The sequence below is a fragment of the Centroberyx gerrardi genome, chromosome 18 (assembly GCF_048128805.1).
Source record: "Centroberyx gerrardi isolate f3 chromosome 18, fCenGer3.hap1.cur.20231027, whole genome shotgun sequence".
NCBI classification, from domain to species: Eukaryota; Metazoa; Chordata; class Actinopteri; order Beryciformes; family Berycidae; genus Centroberyx; species Centroberyx gerrardi.
Window position 1 is genome coordinate 13,766,008 of NC_136014.1, and position 19,828 is coordinate 13,785,835.

A 19,828-nucleotide genomic window follows, 5' to 3' on the forward strand; every position below is an offset into this window, starting at 1 on the left:
CTTAAACCATTAACTGTGAGCTCATCAAAAATGATTTAATGTGCTCTAATACGGTTTGAATGCATTCTTAAGTCCAGTCTGACCACCGTGATTCAGTGTGTGAGAATGTGTGTGTCTGTGTGTGTGTTGTAATAAACAGACACATCGAGTTGACTAGAATGCAACATCTCAGTTTTTCCATTACATACTATTAACAGTGGTTTCCATTGCATGTTAAATACATCAAAGGCTCGCGCTCAACAAAGCACTAACATCTAATGCTCTTACATCGAACCGCTTTGTCCAAAATGATTCCAGAGGACGGAGAAGGACAGAAGGAGAGATCAAGGGGGGAAAGAGGGAAAAGCTGAGAAATGAGGAAAGAGAAACATAGACGGAGAGGGGGGGAAGAGAGAAATAAGGAGAGGGAGGAAAAAGAGAGGGTGGGACAAGGGGAAAAGAAAGAGAGAGAGACGGTTGGATGGGTGAAGAGAAGGAGAGAGAGAGAGAGAGGGGGAGAGAGAGAGAGAGAGAGAGAGAGAGAGAGAGAGAGAGAGAGAGAGAGAGAGGACAGGGCTCACTAGTGTTGACATCTAAGAGAGCGGTGATGCTTTAATGCTCTTGTGGAGGAAATAGTTTCCAGTGGGATTTTGGGCTTGCACTCAAACATATACACACTCAAACACACACACACACGCGCACACACACACACACACACACACACACTTTGCCAAGCGGTTAGCGGAGGAGAGCAAAAGTGCTTCACCGTGTGTTTACACACATTCTCCGATGGTTTACTCAAGCACTCATGCCAGCGTGGGCGTGTGTGTGTGTGTGTGTGTGTGTGCGTGCCTGCGCATGTGCGTGTCTCCTTCCATCTCTATAAATTCTTCAAAAACTACTTATCTGTGCATGTTGAAAATCCCTTTGACTGATGATTTTTCTCCTTACAGTCACACACTGTTATACTGGACTTCATTTCAAATCAAACCACGGATGGATCCATGTACTGTTTGTCTTTATAGATGACTGAATACAAATTGACAATAAAATTGCCAATAGAAAATAAACACTGATGAAAGACATGATAAAAGCTCTGACTTCCACCTGTTCCTCAAGACTGTGATAGGCAATGTAAATACTTTGGAAACAAAATAATAATAATTCATGAATTTGGTTCCTTTATCCTTTCTACTGCAGGCATAACCGCCCGTTCACTATTACAGCACCTTAAACAATTACTCAGGCATGTTCTCAGTCAGATTCGTACAAATTCTCCAATTCATTACGTTTCAATGGCATGAAAGGAATGGGGACACGCTCTCCCTCCTCACCTCCTGTTCCATTAGTGGTGATGGAGGAACTGCCAAGGTTGTTCTTGTCCAGCTTGGAGCCCGTCGAATCCCCACCTCCCACACGGTTATGAGGACTGGCTAGGTCCTGCATTTCCATAGACCTAGAGGTGGGGGGGGGGGGGGGGGGGGGAGAGGGAGAAAGAGAGAGAGAATGAGATAAGTTTCAAATTCTGAATGAACAACAGACCAACAGCAATATCCTCTTGCAGTTGGGAATCTCCCGCCTCTACATATTGTGTTAATATCTCGTCGAACATGCTCAATCACACATATTCACACATAGAACCACACACACACACACGCACACGCATAAACTCATATTTCCCCTCCCCTTCAGAGAAACACACTTCCGATAGTCTCACACACACACCCTCGGTACCAGTTAGCTTACATGAGCATGTGTTCAGAGGCGCTAGACATCGTCTGCGGGTCTGCCGGCTCTTTTATAGATAGAGTGAGTGTGTGTGTGTGTGTGTGTGTGTGTGTGTGTGTGTGTGTGCGTATGTGTTTGTGCGTGTGTGTGGCTGTGCGCACACACACTTCTGGGCTCCCATACAAACCCACAGCCTGCCGACATACTTGAGTTTTACAGTGTGTTCCACACGCATGACTGGGACGAACCAGCACACAAGGTGGTAATGGTGGAGGGAGTGGGGGAGGAAGAGGAGGGGGAAATGGAGACATGAGGAGGATGAAGATGCATATTTATGGCTAGCCTGAATGTTGGAGCAGAAGTCAGCCCGTAATATATCAATGTGAGTGGGGTAATCACTGTTAAAGTATGTTAATGCATTCTTACTGTAAGAAAAGAAACATTAAAAGCACACACACACACGCTCGCTTATGACTCTTCATCACTGCTGCCACAAACCCACACCATTTTGACTTGTCCTTCAGCGGAAGACATGGTTTGATGATGAGTCAGTGTGTATATGTACGGCACCTCATATGAATGTGTACGTGTCTGTGCGTGTGTGTGTGTGTGTGTGTGTGTGTGTGTGTGTGAGCCCTGACTCATGCTGCCCGCAGGTTGGTCACGCTTGTGTTCTTGTGCGGGACATCAAAGCCAGAATGATCGAGATGGAGGGAGAATAAAACAAATGCGGGCTGCTGTTGTACCACTCTGTGTGTGTGTGTGTGTGTGTGTGTGCATCTGTGTCGTGGTCTGGAAGCAGGCCATCTCAATGCTATGGGCAGATAGCATCGCCACACATGACTGCAACCCACAGTCTGACTGACAGGTATAAACACATAGCTTTCACCAAAGAGAGCCAGAGGAGAAAGACACAACTAAAGGCTGCAGGAGAGAGTTCGTACGAGGCGGAGACAAAGATAAACACTCTACATCAACTCACTCTCCGTCGACTCTTTTCTCTATTTACGGCTAAACATTCGCTCTATTCTCCCTCGCGTCTCCAAGGGAAAACACTATCACTGTTTTAACATCAACAACACATTATTGTGGTCTAGATATTGAGCCAAGCCCCGACTTCAAACAACGGCCTAAAATATCACTCTGAGTGCCATAAAAGTTAAGAACTTTCACAGATTATGATGCTTTTTTTTTTACTTTTCGCTCTCTTTTCTCTTCCTCTCTCTCTCTCTCTCTCTCTCTCTCTCTCTTGTATTTCAACACCCGTCTTCCATCCTTTTCTTTCGTCCCTCAACAGCAGGAAATGATTCTATCTCCCTCCGTCTTTTCTCTTTTCCCCCCCAGCTCACTCCTCTCTTTTTCGCTCCTCTCGGGAGGCGATGGCAGGAGTTGGTGTTTCATAAACTCTTTTCTGGTTTTCACATTACGTCTGGTCATTCAGAAGATATACTTCATAATATCACAATGTACAGTAAAAGCCTATAGAGGTAAAACACTAGGAATGGAACAGATTACGCATGACTAGTTGTTAATAATTAACCACTATGAGAAGTAGAAGAGTGTGTCAACTTTTTCAATATACTCTATATATACAGTATGTAAGGTATATTCCTTGAATTCAATTTGAAAATCACTGTATCTGTGTGTGTCTGCGCTTGTGTGTGTGTGTGTGTGTGTGTCCGGGCCCCCTGTGGACCGGCCGGGAGCACTGAGGTCTTGGGAAAGTGTTGATGACCTCATCACAGCTCCCAACTGCAGCGAAACCTCACCTCTCCGCACCATGACCAGAGAAATAGGACACACACATTTACGGCAACACACACACACACCCACACACACACCCACACACACACAGCGTTCCGAAACACATAATACTGTTTGTCATATTACGCAAACACACATATGCGTACCTGGCGTCGGAAGGGTCTGGAACATGAGAATCACTGTGTGATTTCTTCACCTGCAGAGAGACAAGAGGAGAGGATGAGGAAATATTACTAAATACAAACATACACACACACACACACACACACACAGAGATCAAACAAACTGGTGTTTATGAATCAGACAAAGTATATTAGAATCATGAGATATTGTGAATAACAATAGAGTGAATTCACACTCTCAGCACAAAATTCCAAGTAAAGAACAGAAAATTTTGCCAGCATTCTAACACCAAACTAAAACTCGATTACTGCTAAATGGAATTTCTTTGTAATTGTTACAATGACAATAAAGAATCTAATCTAATCTAATATTAATACCTAAATTTTGGCCTTGGTTTTTAGTATTTTTCAGTGTTGCTAACATGCCGAAATAATAATAAATTGAGACCGAGTGTTTCTAGTTGGAGCCAGTGGCGTGACCGAGCCGCTAACTGGCTTCTAAGTGACAGATATTAACTTTCTCTTGTTCACCCGTGACCTCCGCTCCATCCTGAGCTCAGAGCCCTTCCATCCCCGACCCTTACAGAGTTGAAAGGTCACGGCGGGGTCATGTTAGGTCACACGGCTCACTCTTCACCCTTATATGGGTCACCGTAGACACTAAATCGAGCCTCGACTTTGGGGGGTAACGGCGGTGGAAAAGACATTTGGTTGTGTCAATCAGTGCGGGCTGGAACTTTTCTTTCATCATTTATATAAAAGAAAAAAAAACCCATTTCACTTAGAATTAGGAAAACGCAGGACCGCTCTACTGCGGCGCACACACCGCACGCCGCGCTCCCGGCCGACACACACAGGCTTGTTTTATGTGCGTTGCTGTGTGTGAGGGTATGCGGAGGTAGGCTGCAGCCCAGCGGTTCTCTATTAAAATTCCTCTCTCTTATTTGGAACAGGAACTAATTAGAACAGTAAATGCAGGGCGGAGCGAGAGCCAATGTGTACCAGCTGCCCTATAATCACTGTGTCAACACACTGTCGAGGTGTAGGGCACGCGTGAGGTGCCAAACACACACTCGCATATGGAACGGCACACACGTACATGCGAATGCGCAAATGCACACAGTCACACACACACACACACACACACACACACACACAGAGAAACATGGATACCGGTCAAATTCACCCGGGCAGCGTATATTCAAGTCATTTGCACATTATCGCAATCACAGGCAAGCATACAGAGTCGGAGTACTTGGCCAAGCACACACTAAACTCAAGGTATTTCAAAACTAGGACATTTCTGTGTGTGTGTGTGTGTGTGTGTGTGTGTGTGTGTGTGTATAGGGGGTTGTGGTGTGGTGTTATGGTTCTGATTAGAGGATCCTGCTGAGAGCGAATAAAAAGCAGCACTTAGCTGTTTAAGACAGGGTTCAAAGGTTAGCCGGTGCCCTCGTATGGATCACTTTACACACACACGCACACACACACACACACACACACGCACACACACGCACACGAAGCACTTTCATGTCACGTTTCATGCTTTCCTGAAATTTTACAAGGCTGTCAGTCACGACATCAACAGCATGGCCGTGAGAAACTGCAATCCACATGTAACGCGCACACGGCACGCCGTACGGACGCGAACGGGCACGCACACACACACACACACACACACACAAAACACACCACCCTGGCACATTTCTGTCTCAACATGATCTGTGAAAACACAAGCACACACACACAGGCTTTGATCCTGAAAAAGCTTTTATCATTCTGCGCTATCCTCGCACACTTTCTCTCCCCCTCGATCTCTCCACGAGCGCCTCACCTCGCTCTGCTCCTCAGCCCTTCTGTCTTTGTCTGTCAGAGGAACTCTTTCCCTGCTCCACTCTCCAACAATCACATGTCTTAAACACTTTACCCACGAGCCTCTTTTCAAGCGAGCAGGCATTTCTGTTTGACATATGGAAATAACCTGAAACAACTTTATTCAGCAGTGCTCAAATCATTTCGGATTATTTTTTTTTTTTACATTTTATGGTGATAATAGTAATTTTTTTTTTTTACCATTTCCAGTGATTAGGAGAGAAAATCGAAGCATTTTTATTATTGTTGAAAACTCAAATGCTCAACGAAATTGATTCAATGTCACATCAAAACACAACTGGCCACATTCTGTTTTGGGTTACTGTTCACAATTTTTATGATCCGACGACTATGCGGAGCACATTGCCACCAAGTAAACTCAAAACCCAAAGGAATGTAACAGTGAAAATACACTATGACATTAATCAAAACTTGTCACACAGTAACAAAACTAAGCTGCAAAAATCCAGCTATCTGACCTCTAATCCAATCAGATTATTGGAAAAAAAAAAGGGAGTCCTGCATTCAGATATTCAGCTACAGCCATGCTCTTCCCTTAGCCCCCCGTAAAACACACCCTATTTCGACTCTAATAACACAGCGATGGGCCTCAAAGCGCACTGTTAGGTGGCCACGATGCCTGAAGGACCCATTTGTGTCATCTGAGCCACTTAAATAGGTGACCTTTAACCTGGTTGGCCGGGTGACCGCTCCGCAGCACAACCTGCCCGGCCTAGGGGCTCCCCAAGGGATAAATACAGGTGCTCCAGTTAATTAGCGCTAAAAATAATGATTTATTTAAGGGAATTACATACCGCTGTGTTAGTGTTGTTGCTTATTAATCCGGCCTATCAGTTGTAATGAAGATAATGATAAGGTTAGGCCTAATTGGAACCTAATTGTTGATTTAAGTAAGTTGTAAATAATGACAAGCGCTTTGCCCTAGTTGTGTTTTATGATTTTTCTCCTTTATGTCCTTTTTTCTCCTTTATCTAACCTACGCAAGAATGTTAACATTGACTTTAGAGGTGCACCAACAGAGCTTTGTGTTATTGTTTCTGGCAAACTGTGAAAACCCCGAACAGTGAACAGGAAGAGGAAAAGGAGAGAGAGAGAGAGAGAGAGAGAGAGAGACAGAAGAATAGCACTATGTGTTTCTGATAATAACCCAACCCATCTGCAACGGGACATCCGATACTACGCATTGAGTCACACACACGCACGCACACACATACACACACACACACACACGCACACGCACACACACAGCGTCTATGATGGCTTTAAGAAAATCTGTCATATTTTTTACTATCCTGTATAAAAAAAAAATTTTAAAATACGCAATAATCTAAACAATGTAAAAACAGTAATTCCACTGTAAAATTCTCAAAACTTTCAAATAGTTGTCCATCTCCATAAATTGTGAATTGTGAATTGATTTTCTTCTGTGTGGAAAAAAAGTCGATGAGTGAAAGATAAATTAGGTAAATTACAATTAGAACTGCAATCCTGAAGCAAACCTGTGTAGGTGTAGCAAGTGAAAATAACTCAACAGAACACTAATATAAAGAACATGTATCTTTAATATTTAAAAATTATAATGTTAAATAAGACTTCACCTCTCTATATAATTAAAATACAAGCCCAAAGAAAAAAAAAGAAATATATTATTATTGGACATAAAACCATTGTGAAATGTATTAGAGATTTATTACAGTGTAGAGTAAAAATAGAATAATCATCAATATGTCTAATGTTATGTTGAATTTGAATGGCACGTTGCAACAAATACACCACTGTCATCATAACCTACTGACCTTATTTTAGACTGTGCTGAATATTGCACCCATTCAAACAAAATTACTGTTAGTCATACATATGAAATAATATAAATTCCTATCTTGCTTTTACTTAACTTGTATTCAATCGCAAGTGTGATTAACTAGTAAAGGGAATATTATACTATTACCAGTTAGAGTTAATTGATAGATAAACAATAGCATGACTTTACATGCGCCCCCACCCCCCCCTCCACACACACACACACACACACACACACACACACACTCTCACACACACACACACAGAGTTAGAGAGAGATCCATTCTTACCTCAGGGTGTAACCAGGTCAGCGAGCAGTCCTATACTTCCACACAGCATTACAGAGCTACGATCCACCAGCTTCGCTTCAGATAGAGCAGGCAGCACACACACTCACACACACACACACCCACACACACACTCCTCCAACATACACACAATTCAACTTGTCTCTATCTACCTGCCTCTCACTTTGGACTCCCGGTATCACGTTTTTCTTGTTTTTGCTCTAAGGGAGAATAGGTATTATTCTCTCTCTCTCTCTCTCTCTCTCTCTCTCTCTCTGTGTCTCTCTCCCTCACTCTTTTATGCACAGACAAGTAGAGGCTGGAAAAAACGTCACGCTGTATTGAGAAGAGACAGTAAGACACCGTGCATATAACCTACACTTTACTCTCTCTCTTTTTATCTCTCTCTCGCTCTCTTTCTCTCTCTCTCTCTTTATCTCTCTCTCTCTCTCAGGTCAATCCATGAACAGCTCCTGTCTTCCTCTACTCCGGTAATGGGGAACATTTCTCTCCTCCCGTTTCCCTCCTCCTCTGCCTCCTCCCCCTCCCTCCCTCCCTCTCTCTCTCTCTCTCTCTCTCCTCCTCCTCTCTCTCTCTCTCGGCTGTCACTCACAAAAGACTCACCCAGGCAGGCTTACATTTACGGCCAGAGAATTTGGTTAAATGTAGCAGACATAGCTTTTTGTTGAGGTCCATTCCTAATATAGACTCAGATGAAATGAATTCCTGTGTATCCAACTATGCTGAATGATTTCAGATGTTAAAAAAAAAAAAAAAAAAAAGAAGATAACTCAAACAGTTTGGGCTGATAAAATCAAACACATCCATGTCTATGATTTAATTTTTCATAGAGTAAATCTTACTGATGGCAGCTCCGGTTTGATTGCTTCCATGAAGTCAAGCATAAAAAGATAAACGGCGAACTGACAAACAACATGCAGTCGATTGTAATGTCAAGCTCTCGCTGTGCAGTAGAAAGTACGGGCCAGACCATAAACTTCACACCATGCAATTGACCCCCCCCCCCCCACACACACACACACACACACACACACACACACACTCCCCACCCACCGCACTAAGACTCGCATGTGCACCAGAACACACAAGCACACACACACACATACAATCTGCGTTAATTGGAAACACACGGGCTACACGTGCGCGTCAGATGTGGCGTGTATAGCCGAGCTGGAGGGATGGGTGTGTATGTGTGTGTGTGTGTGTGTGTGGAGTGGAGAGGTAGGGGGGGGGTTTGGTAACTGCGTAGTATCACCTAGGTGGACTCACACACACACACACACACACACTTGCTCTGCCATCTGCCTTGGTCTGAAGATGGCACTCTTTCACTATGGGAGAAGTCGTCAAGGTGTGATCAGGATCGGCACGCACACCGACACACCAAACGCACACACACGCGCGTGCATGCACACACATACACTCTCTCTCGCACACACACACACTCAGCACACGCTCGCACCTAGATTCAAACGCATATTGGCAAATGATCACACACTCGTACACATGCTTACGCCCGGCCAGAGCCAATTTCTGAGTATTCTCCTCCAAAATAGTTGTTACTGCGATACTCAGAACTTCCCAACACTGTGAGGGGGAACAGAGTAAAGACCTAGCAGACCGCATTAGGAGATACAATGAAACCTTAAGGGTTTACAGATTGGTTTGAATGGGACATCATAGGAGACGAAGAAATGTACAGCAACATTATCGATAAGGGCCAAAAGATTTGTGGGGTACACAGGTTGCATAATGTATAGAGGGGGACCAATTTGGAACAGGGCCACTGTCTCCAACTGTGAGCTAGCCACCTTTAGCTCGGTCGCCATGGTGACAGCACGCGCCCCTGTCCCACAGCATTCACCCCCCCCCCCCACACACACACACACACAATAAAGACCCTGATTGATAGACTGTCTGTGTGCATACGTTTGTGCGCGTGCAACAGTTTGTGTGTGTCAAAGTGAACCGTGCGTGTGTGTGCTCATGCAAATACAGGGGAGTGTGTATGTTTGTGCATGCACACGGATATGCATTTGTATGTGTGTGTGTGTGAGAGAGAGAGAGAGAGAGAGAGAGAGAGAGTGTATGCAGAGGACTAGCTGTCAGAACAGATTAGGGTGTTGCCGAAGCGCTTGACAACTCAAGCACTTTATTATTAGCCAGGCAGGACCCCGTCGGGAGGGGGTCGTCCATAAACATCCCCGATGAAATATTTTCACAGCAAGTGGAGAAGGGACCAGGGGAGGTGTCCCAAAACACGCCTGATGAAATAAAAAAAAAAAACAGAAAGAGAGAAAACAAAACAGTAGCGTGGGCACATCAGAGCGGTAAATGGAGCAGAGGAAGCGGGCAGTATATTAGACGGCTAAGTGACGCGACTGGACTTTGGTTTTTGTTGACATTAGGAGTGTTTTAAGAGTGTCTGACGGAGGTGCCCCTCTCTCTTCAAAGAGGCCCTCGAGAGCAACTTTGCTCTTCAAGTGGAACAACAGCAGTTCATCTTTCCCTCAGGACAGAGACAGACAGGCTCTGCTCCTCTTTGTCTCTCTCTTGCCTTGTTGTTTTGTTCTTTTCATTCATTTTGAGGTGAAATTTTCTATAAGCCCCGCGGATTTTCATTTTCATCTGCACAAATTTGTAATTACATTTCTTCTTTCTGTGTTTTTATCGTCGTATTTTATCAGTGTATTTTTTTCAGTTCACGTTATAACTGAGCAACTAAATTCAATTAGACTAAACTAAACTAAACTAAACTAAAACAGTGCAGACAGACACATGTGGAAAACAGTTGCATGTGGTTTATTTGCATTATCTGATATTTCCTCACACGTGGTTATCGGTGTGATACAAAAAAACAAGAACAAAAACAAATATTTTCCTGTTCTCAATGAACAAAACAGTTTTTGTGTTGTGTGATTATCACGCACACACACACACACACACACCTACACACACACACACACACACACACACACAGGAGTAGCATGTTGTATAATGTGATTAATAAAGGAGATAAAAGTGAAGAGATAAAAAAAAAATGACCACACAACACAACAAAGGCTGGCTGGCACGCACACACACACAGATACACACAGACACACACACACACACACACACACACACACCTGTGCAATGTGATCATCCTGCCAACCCTGTCTCTGACATTGGCTGCTGTGTGTAGACCACAGAACACACTCATGAAGGATGTTACTCACCACACAAACACAACCTCCAACTCTACCTCTCTCTTTCCCTCACCACTCGACCCCTCTCTCTCTCTCTCTCTCTCTCTCTCTCACACACACACACACACACACACACACACACACACAGAGACGCGCAGAGTCACCGGTTTACCTGTCCCCTGCTCAAAGCTCTCTGCTCCCCATTTGTATGAGTGGTTATCGCCGTGGTAACTCTATCCCCTTCCTTTCATGTAAAATACATTGTGCCGAGCCTCCTCCCTCCCTCCCTCCCTCCCTCCCTCCACCCCCCCTCCCCCCCCCAGTTCCCCCAGCCTGGGGAGGTGTAAAACTATCCCTCTCTTTATACCTCCAAAAATGCCCCTTTTTCAGGTGTAGTAGGAAGCTATAAAAGAAAAAAAAAAAAAAAAAGAAGTGAGGGAGTGAAAGGGAAGAACAGGGCGAGTTTGTGGAGCAGGGAAGAGAAGGAGGAGGAGGAGGAGGAGGAGGAGGAGGCGCTCTCTAAATCCATCTCTCTCTCTCTCTACCTCGCTTTACCTGCCTATTCTCACCTGAAACTTGTCAAGTGTTGCCAAGTGATGCTCACAGATCTGAGGACACACATAAAAACACACACACATACACACACACACACACACACACACACACAGGCCCGAGTTTCTACACCTGACGTATCATGTAACGGCACTTTTCTCTCTCTTTCAGTGTTCTCTTCTAAAAAGGTTAGAGCGCCCAGGGAGAGAGAGAGATAGAGAGAGAGAGAGAGAGAGAGAAAAAAAGAGACAAACAGGGTGCTAAAATTAGAAGCTGGCCTCTCCATTAAAACCCCCCCACAACAATATGGACAATCTGAGAAACGAGAGAACAACAAGCAGCGACTGCCCCAAGCTACGCAGCGCAGAGAAGACGGAGAGAGAGAGAGAGAGATAGAGAGAGAGAGAGAGAGAGAGAGAGAGAGAGAGAGAGAGAGAGAGGAGTTACAGTAAATTAAAGAGGTCTATATCGGGCGCATGAGTTCATCCGCTTGAAAAGGAATACCTAATACACACCTCTTGCTCACACGACTTCACATGTGATGTTGAATTTAAAAAAAAATGTTCCGGTGAATAGATCTTCATCAGTGAATTTAAAAACAAACAAACAACTCGGATTTCGCAGCATAAATTGCAGCTCATCTTGTAAGATATTTTCCACTTTTTTTCATTTTTGGGCAAATTTACAAGCCATTCTTTCTCCATCCAAAGACAATTTAATCAGTTAGTAGCAGGACAGACATGTTTGGGGAGGAAGGGGAATGAGGGAGAACGGCGATAAAAGCCACTTTCCTCTACTGCTCATCCCTGGTGGTCTGCAGAGCCGCCGTTTGAATCGGCTCCTCATTGTCTCAGAGTGAGGGGATCACAGACATGATTTAATGCAGCTTGACTCAATGGAGACAAATGAAAAGTCACTGATGGATGTGTGTGTGTGTGTGTGTGTGTGTGTGTGTGTGTGTGTATGCGTGCTGCGCTGTTAATTGTGGAGCGTTTGGCCTCGACTGCCCCTGCTCAGCTAATCTGATGAGAGTGATTAAAAAAACAACTGGGGGAAACCTAAACCAGTCCATGGCTGACCAGGCACACGTATGCAAGCATGCACACACAACACACTCACACACACACCTAAGCACGCACATGCACTGTTACACTCTCTCAGTAGCACACAAACACTAATGAACACACAGCTCCATATTCTCAAGGTGAGGAAATTTGTCAAAGTGAGTCCGACAGACGCTGGCTCAGATAAAAACAGAACTGATTTGAACGAGCCAACGCAATACATGACTCCCAACCAGATGTGTGGGTCGCAGCGCACGTGTAGCCACCGCTCAGTCGTCAAACCATTATAACTTGTGACGGTATATACGATACAGATCTGGCATATATGTAAAGTACATGTGGTATGGAGGCATTAAACTCTGTGGCGGCGTATGGAGAGTAGAGTGCTTGGAGTAGAACGGGGGTAGAGCTCCCCCCTCCCCTCCCCTCCCCTCCCCTCCCCTCCCCTCCGCTGCTGTGTGGGACCTGAAGAAACACGACACCGACCCCCCCCCCCCCCCCCCCCCCCCCCCCCCCCTCCTCCCCCCCGACTCCCCCACTCCTCCCCCGTCCCCCGACCCGACCGCAGCTACCGCACCCCCCGCCCGGTCCCCATACCGCAGCCCCCCTCCGCCCCCGCCCCCCGAGCACCGCCACATCCCACCGTGAAGAGAAATCAATGAGGTGTGTGTGTGTGTGTGTGTGTGTGTGTGTGACTGAGAGAGGAAGAGAGAGAGAATGAGAGAAAAGAGCAGGTAAGAGGGAGAAGGAGTGAGAAAAAAGGCAGAAAGTGTGTGTGTGTGTGTGTGTGTGTGTGTGTGTGTGTGCACGTTAAGACAGAGTGTGCGTGCTTCAGTGCATGTGAGAGAATGAATGTCTGTGTGTCTTTCTCCATTTCTGTCTGAGTGTCCGCGGTCATAACTGCGTGTACGCACGTGTGTGTGTGTGTGTGTGTGCGCCTGTTTGCGTGCCCGTGTGTGTGTGTAAGTGTGTGTCCGTGGCAGCAGCAGCATCAATAATTAAAGCTAATCTCATTAGGCCTCAGATCCCTTTCAGACGCTTTTAATTAAATGATGAATGGCTTCCCAGCTGCCTGTTAAATAATGCTGCTCATGACATCACAGGGTATGTGTGTGTGTGTGTGTGTGTGTGTGTCCACATGCATGTAGGGGTGTGCATGTGAGAGGTGCAACATAAGGTAGATATCCTAAAAAAACGACAGGGACCGTGAATGCATGTGTGTGTGTGTGTGTGTGTGTGTGGAAAGAGACAGACACTCAGCAGACAGCGCTCATACGCTCACATGCCATCTGCTCTCAGATTCAATATATATGAGAGTTTATTAAAAGTTACTGCTGCCCCACACGCCACAGGCGGCGAACAGGAGTTGAACGTCTCAAAAAGTCACTGGCTGCTCCATCCTACCAGCCCTCGAAACACTTCGTATCGTCTTCCTAATAAAAATCACTCCAAAACACCATATGTCCGAAAAGAAAGCGAGACGGACCGAGCGAGCGAGGGAGAGGAGGAGGACGACGCATGTAAGTGTGAAAAAAGAAAGAGGGAAGGGCGGATAGTAAAAAAAAAAAGGGACAGTCAAAGAAAGGGAGGGGGGGGGGGGGGGGGGGTGGGCAAAGATAGAGATAGAGATAGAGAAAGGCAGACAAAGGAGAGAGAAAGAAAAAGAGACCATGGGCCAAATGAGAGAAGGAGAGCAACAGGTAAAGCAGAGGACACACAGGGGTGCCAAGGCGCCTGCGGCTCCAGACAGCACACGGACCTGGCTTCGAGAATACCCATAATCCCTTCTGCTTCTCATCCCCTCCTCTCTCTCCACTCTTCCCCCCCCCCCCCCTCCTTCTCTCTCTCTGGCTGGCTCTGTATCGGATTGCTGCCTCCACAATAGGCCCTGAATCATCACTCTGTCCGGAGAGACACGGAGAGGCGGAGAGACAGGCAGGCCGACGGAGAAAGAGAAGGTGGGACAGGCAGACAGACAGACAGACAGACAGAGAGACAGACAGACAGAGAGAATCAGAGACAGAGGAAATACATTGCTCTCTAGAAAGTGTCTCTCTGGACATCAACACTGAATGGATCAAGTTCAAACCTACGTCCTACACAGTGGTTGAGCGGACTAATGCGCTTGCTTAGGAAACCTTCCGCCACTGCGCAGCCTCACATGTGGCGGTCACACATCTCTCACCTCACTTTCCCGCCCCGACTTCCACCGCGCGACACAAAGTATTAAATAGAAAAACGAATAATTCGGAATGGCTTCTGAAAAAGAAACGAGTGGATTTCCTTCATTACCCTCTGAAACAGGACGCCTTCGGTGAATGCAAACCATCCAATAAATCTAACACAGACTGACGCGGACTTGGGGGGGAAAAAGAATACATATGTGAGATGCTTTCAAGGTGTATTTGAAAGCTCACGGCGTGCTTCGTTTGTGTCATTACAGCGCATGCGGTGCTGTGGCTTTTAAGGTTATTCGGGCGGCCTGGCGAGTTGAATCGAGACAATCATCTCGCGTACAGATGCGGTCCAGGTCTGCGAGCGCGGTGAAGCTATAAAGTAATGAGCGTACTGTACAGAGAGCATCTGGCCTCGGCGACCCCTCTGCTGCCTCCCTGGCTGTTCGGCGCACAGAGAAACCCAATCTCCCGATAGAGCAGCAGAGGAAGTTCTCGCGGCAGGCAGGGCAGGCAGGTTCCTCCGCAACCAAAGCACAACTGTTGCAATTTCATTTCCTTCCCAGCAAAATGAGGAAATACGCTCCTTTTTTTTTTTTTTTTTTTAACCAATGGCAGATGAGTGTTTGGCCAGACAGCCAGGCCGAGCAAAAGGTGGGCTGTGCTGTCAGGGAGTTTATTTAAGGAAGTTGCTGGGAACAAAAGCAAAACTATTTTAGCGGGGACTTATGGTCATGCAATGTGGTTTTTTTTGTGTTGTTGTTGGTGTTTTCTTGAAGATTCAATAGTAAAGTAATAGTAAAGACATCAAAACTGTGAAATAACACAAATGGAATTATGCAGTGACCAAAAAAATTGTTAAACAAATCAAAACTATCTTATATTTTAGATTCTTTAAAGCAGCCGCCCTTTGCCTTGATGGAAAGGCAAAGGCTTTGCAAAGAAATTCATACATAGGCATCAACATCACTATTTATATTTGTCTAAGAAACGTATTTCAAGCCTTTAAGCATAAGCCTTTAGATCAAAATGGCTTTAAGATAATGAAAAACATAGTACATTCAATCAGGTGTGTCCAAACTTTTAACTGGTAGTGTATGAAAATGTAGAGTAGAGAGAAATAGAACATCATAATCATAACAGTCAGTATTCTTGACTTGAATATCGTTTACCAAGAGTGAATGAAATACTCTGTTGTGTCTGTGTGTCTGTTTGACTTCCATTAAACTAGCATAGTCACAAAATGAGACAATCTCCACTCAGATGACCTCAGCCATCCCACACCACAGAAAGCATAGCGTATGTCTATAACAGAGAAAGAAACACCTACACACACACACACACACACAAGCACACACTCGTGCGCACATAGATTGTGTGGTTTCCTGTCTGGTGTGTTCTTCTAGAAAGCCCACGCTGGTTGCTCGGGGTTTCTAGATGGATTCTCCAGTCTGTTTGGGGGCTTTGACTCTGTCAGACTGGGACCGGGCTTAGAGGCTGTCTGTGACCCGCTGACCCCACACCTAGCCAGGCGCACACACACTCCACTATCTTATTATGAGTTATGAATTGGCTGAACCCGAGGCAAGAACTGAACGGGTTTTGCTGAAAGTCTTTGCAAGCGTCTTAAATGACACCTTTTTTCAAGTAACGTCAAAATCGACAGGATATAGAAGTTCTTTTCCATTTTTCACATGAACAGAGAAGGTGCTTTACTCTTTCAGTCTGGCTGAATTCACTCAGTTTCATTCAGTTTCAGCATCAAAAGACAGAAATGAGCCAATTCACATATATTGTAGATCATTTCTATACATTGCTAACATCTAGGAAAGTCACTCTGCTCCAGCAAACAATACACACTAAATGTACAAAATATTAGAGACGTCTTCCTATACTGACTTGCAGCCTCTTTCACAATTCACAATCCACATCTCGATTGTACCAAAGCTTAAAAGCCCTTCTCTAACTCGTCTGCTTCTCTTTATCTACACCTCCTCCTTTGTGACTGGTACAGATTTAATAAGGGAAATCAATACGGGATAATGGCTGGATTCACCTCATCAGTGTAGGTCATGAAAAGAGTAAAAGTGTCCGTAATATTTTGCACATTCAGTGCAGTTCAGGCGACTACAACAGAGTCTGAAAGACAGACTCTCTCAGTAACGCTCGGCTGTCAACCAAACATAAATCTTACAAGAATCACTGTACACTAAGCTGAAATTGAAGTGCACCTCGGTGCCACAACCAGGATGCCAGCCTACTCGAGGGATGCCAGGGGGGTAGCTGTTACACTCCACACTCCTGTGATCTGTCCACATGCCTTGTCGCCGGGCAGATTTTGAAACGACTGTCTATGACGCCAACGCAATCTTGGCAATCAGGGTTGGGCCCTGCTCGTATTTAGCTACTGCTGCTGTGTGTAAGTTTGTGTGAGTGTGTCTGTATGGGGTTGTAGGGGTGAAAGAGGGGTGCAACCTGACCCCCTTCCTCCTCTAACTTGGTCTATGGTCTCTCTCTCTCTCTCTCTCCCTCTCTCCATTTCTCTCTTTCTCTCTCACACACACACACACACACTGGGACAGTTGCCATACTCAGGGCCTCTCCCAGCGCACCAGAGGAAAAGGCTGAGGCTAAAAGAACCTTTTTTCCCCTCTTTTTTCATCCTTTTTTTCCCCCCTCCTCCTCCATCTCTCTCCCTTTTTTCTTCTGGTGGCCATACATTAAAATCCAGCGAGGCTCCCTGGGGTCACCAAACACCGCCGCTCCTCCCCCCTCTCCCCCTGCTTCCTCCCTGCTTCTCTAGACTAGCCGACAGACTGGAGACTTCAATCAGGCCTCTGTCGGATCAAGAGGCATGGTGGGACTGTGTGTGCGTGTGTGTGTTTGTGTGTGTGCGTGTGTGTGTGTACTCAAACACTCAAGCACAAATATCTGCTTTAGGATTACACAGATCCACGCTTACGATTTGTTCCCTAAATTCATAATAAAAAGTTTGATAAATGCTTCTTTGAAAACGCCAAGAGTGTCGTTGTCTCCTCGCTACTCCTCATCATACATTATCTCACCAAGCGTCACTCTGACTAAAACCCAATTAAAAAACACCTATCGCCTATTTTCCACAGCTATACGAGTACACGACAACAGGTGGAGTTGGACAGCTAAACAGGCTAAAAGTAGTATTATGGGCTAACCCCTTCTGGCCCTGCCTCAGGCTCCTTCTAGCGCTCCCTCAGGACCCCAGACGGCAGGCTGGCCCTCGGCAGGCAGGCGGCCAGAGAGGACGCCTGACCATAACCCAGATGACGGGGGATGGATGTGGTGGGAAAGGGGTGGGGTGGAGGTAGAAGGGGATGAGGGTTTAAAGGGTAAAGGGGGGGGTGGGGGTATCAGGTATCAACAGACAACTCCCCTAAACCTTGTGTGTGAGGTCTGCAGGGTTTTCTTGGTTAACGGAGACACACCTATTTCAATGAAGCAATGCGGAGAAAGAATTAGCCACTTGCAGTTTGGATATTATGGTACAAATAATTTCAAAATAAATGAATTTTAACTACAAATTATGTTCGGTTAAAATTAATTTGTGAAAACTGTAATTTGTAAACTGAATTTGTAATTTAACTGTAACCAAATCATGAATGCATGAATGTGGCAAACTGCAAACGGCATTCCAATCACACCAGCTACAACGTAACTTGACTAGTAATCACCTTTTTTGGATTAAGAATGTCATAGCGATCTGAAATATTCTGATATAAACAACAACAAAATAATGTCAATTCATCATTCCCTGCTTTATAAACGTATACTGAAACTTATCTACCAAATAAAGGTATAAACCAAAATTTCCAGGAGTCACAAATCTCAACCCAAAATGTATAGCGCTGTGTGGTATGATTAAAATCTCTGTCCTTGCTCTGAGCTCTCATTTCCAACCTGAACAATTAATCAATGTCTTTGAGCCCCAGCTCAAATTCACATTATAAATGATATCACTGCCCTATTTAAAGCAGGTGAAGTAATTGTGGAATATGCACATCAATATTTGATATTTGGATGGCAGTAGGACAAGATGGATGCCTCTCTCTACCTTTCTGTCTTGTGCTCTCTCTCTTTCTTTCTTTACTTTTTCTTCCATTACATCTTCTTTCTTTCTTTCTTTCTTTCTTTCTCTCTCAGCGTGGTTGTGCGTGTTTGCCTGGATGTGTACGAATGTGTGAGAGTGACAGTGCTGCATGGGGTCAGCCGGTAATCTAAACCAGGGCGAGTCTGACAGAGCAACACAAAAAGTGTGGAAAAACAACATATTTCATGTGCTCTGTCCCACTTCGCTCTATTGTTACTATCGAGGCTGGCAGGTCAGAGAGAGAGACAGAGCGAGAGAGAGAGAGAGAGACAGAGCGAGAGAGAGAGAGAGCCAAGCTTGATGGAGGAGGAGGAGGAGATGAAATTACACCTGTTCTGGTGGCTGACTAACGACTTTGAAATGCGAGTGGGCCTCGCTCGCCGCCAAAATCATTTTCCCAACAATACGGCCTGATCTTTAAACAAGCAGAACTGGGACGCTGCGCTGACGTGACGCAGAGACGGCCTGCTGTCCTGAGACACTAACAAACCTTCAGGCTGTGTGTGTGTGTGTGTGTGTGTGTGTGTGTGTGTGTGTGTGTGCTCATCTGTACGTGTGTGTGCTGAAGTCTGAAAGGTGTGGGAGAGTTAGAGGAGACCTAGTTTAAATATAGGCATTCATATGGGAATCATCCAGTCGTTCTGTATTTATAAAGGTTTTAAAACAAAAGTACAGTCATCAATACCTAATTAAGATTAACCTACAGTATATACACATGCACACCTATGCTCACACACACACACACACACACACACAGTCCCTAACTAGATGTCTACGTCCGACATTGTTTCTAATGAAGTCGCATTCACTCTGACTGTTGCCATATGGTTACTGTACACTCACTGAACCACATCTGTTGTGTGTTAGAAGACACACACACACGCACACACACACACACACACACACACACACACACATACATCTCTCCAATGCGCCCTGTACCCCAAACTTGTGTGGCCAATACAGCGCAGCCCATGCATGCTCACCCACCCACGCACCCACACACACACACACCCACCCACACACACACACACACACACACACACACACATACAGTAGCGTTCAACCCACCATCTGTTCGCTGAGGTCCTGTGAGGCCTCCATGGCTTCGTTGGTTGGGATCCACTAGACAC

At 45.4% G+C, this 19,828-nt stretch overlaps 1 protein-coding gene across 4 annotated transcripts in view; it reads right to left on the reverse strand.

Annotated features, from left to right (window-relative positions):
* eya4 (EYA transcriptional coactivator and phosphatase 4) overlaps positions 1 to 19,828 on the reverse strand; it is a 37,746-nt gene extending 17,918 nt beyond the window's left edge. For 3 of the 4 annotated variants that reach the window (XM_078289758.1, XM_071916059.2, XM_071916050.2), the window contains exons 1-3: positions 19,767 to 19,828; positions 3,618 to 3,667; positions 1,314 to 1,435 (exon numbers count right to left, since the gene is read on the reverse strand). In XM_078289758.1, the coding sequence (XP_078145884.1) occupies positions 1,314 to 1,435; positions 3,618 to 3,667; positions 19,767 to 19,799 (205 nt within the window). In that variant the 5' untranslated portion in view covers positions 19,800 to 19,828. Of the gene's footprint in view, positions 1 to 1,313; positions 1,436 to 3,617; positions 3,668 to 7,576; positions 8,033 to 19,766 lie in introns of those variants that run through there. The other variant, XM_078289759.1, reaches the window with a different exon arrangement.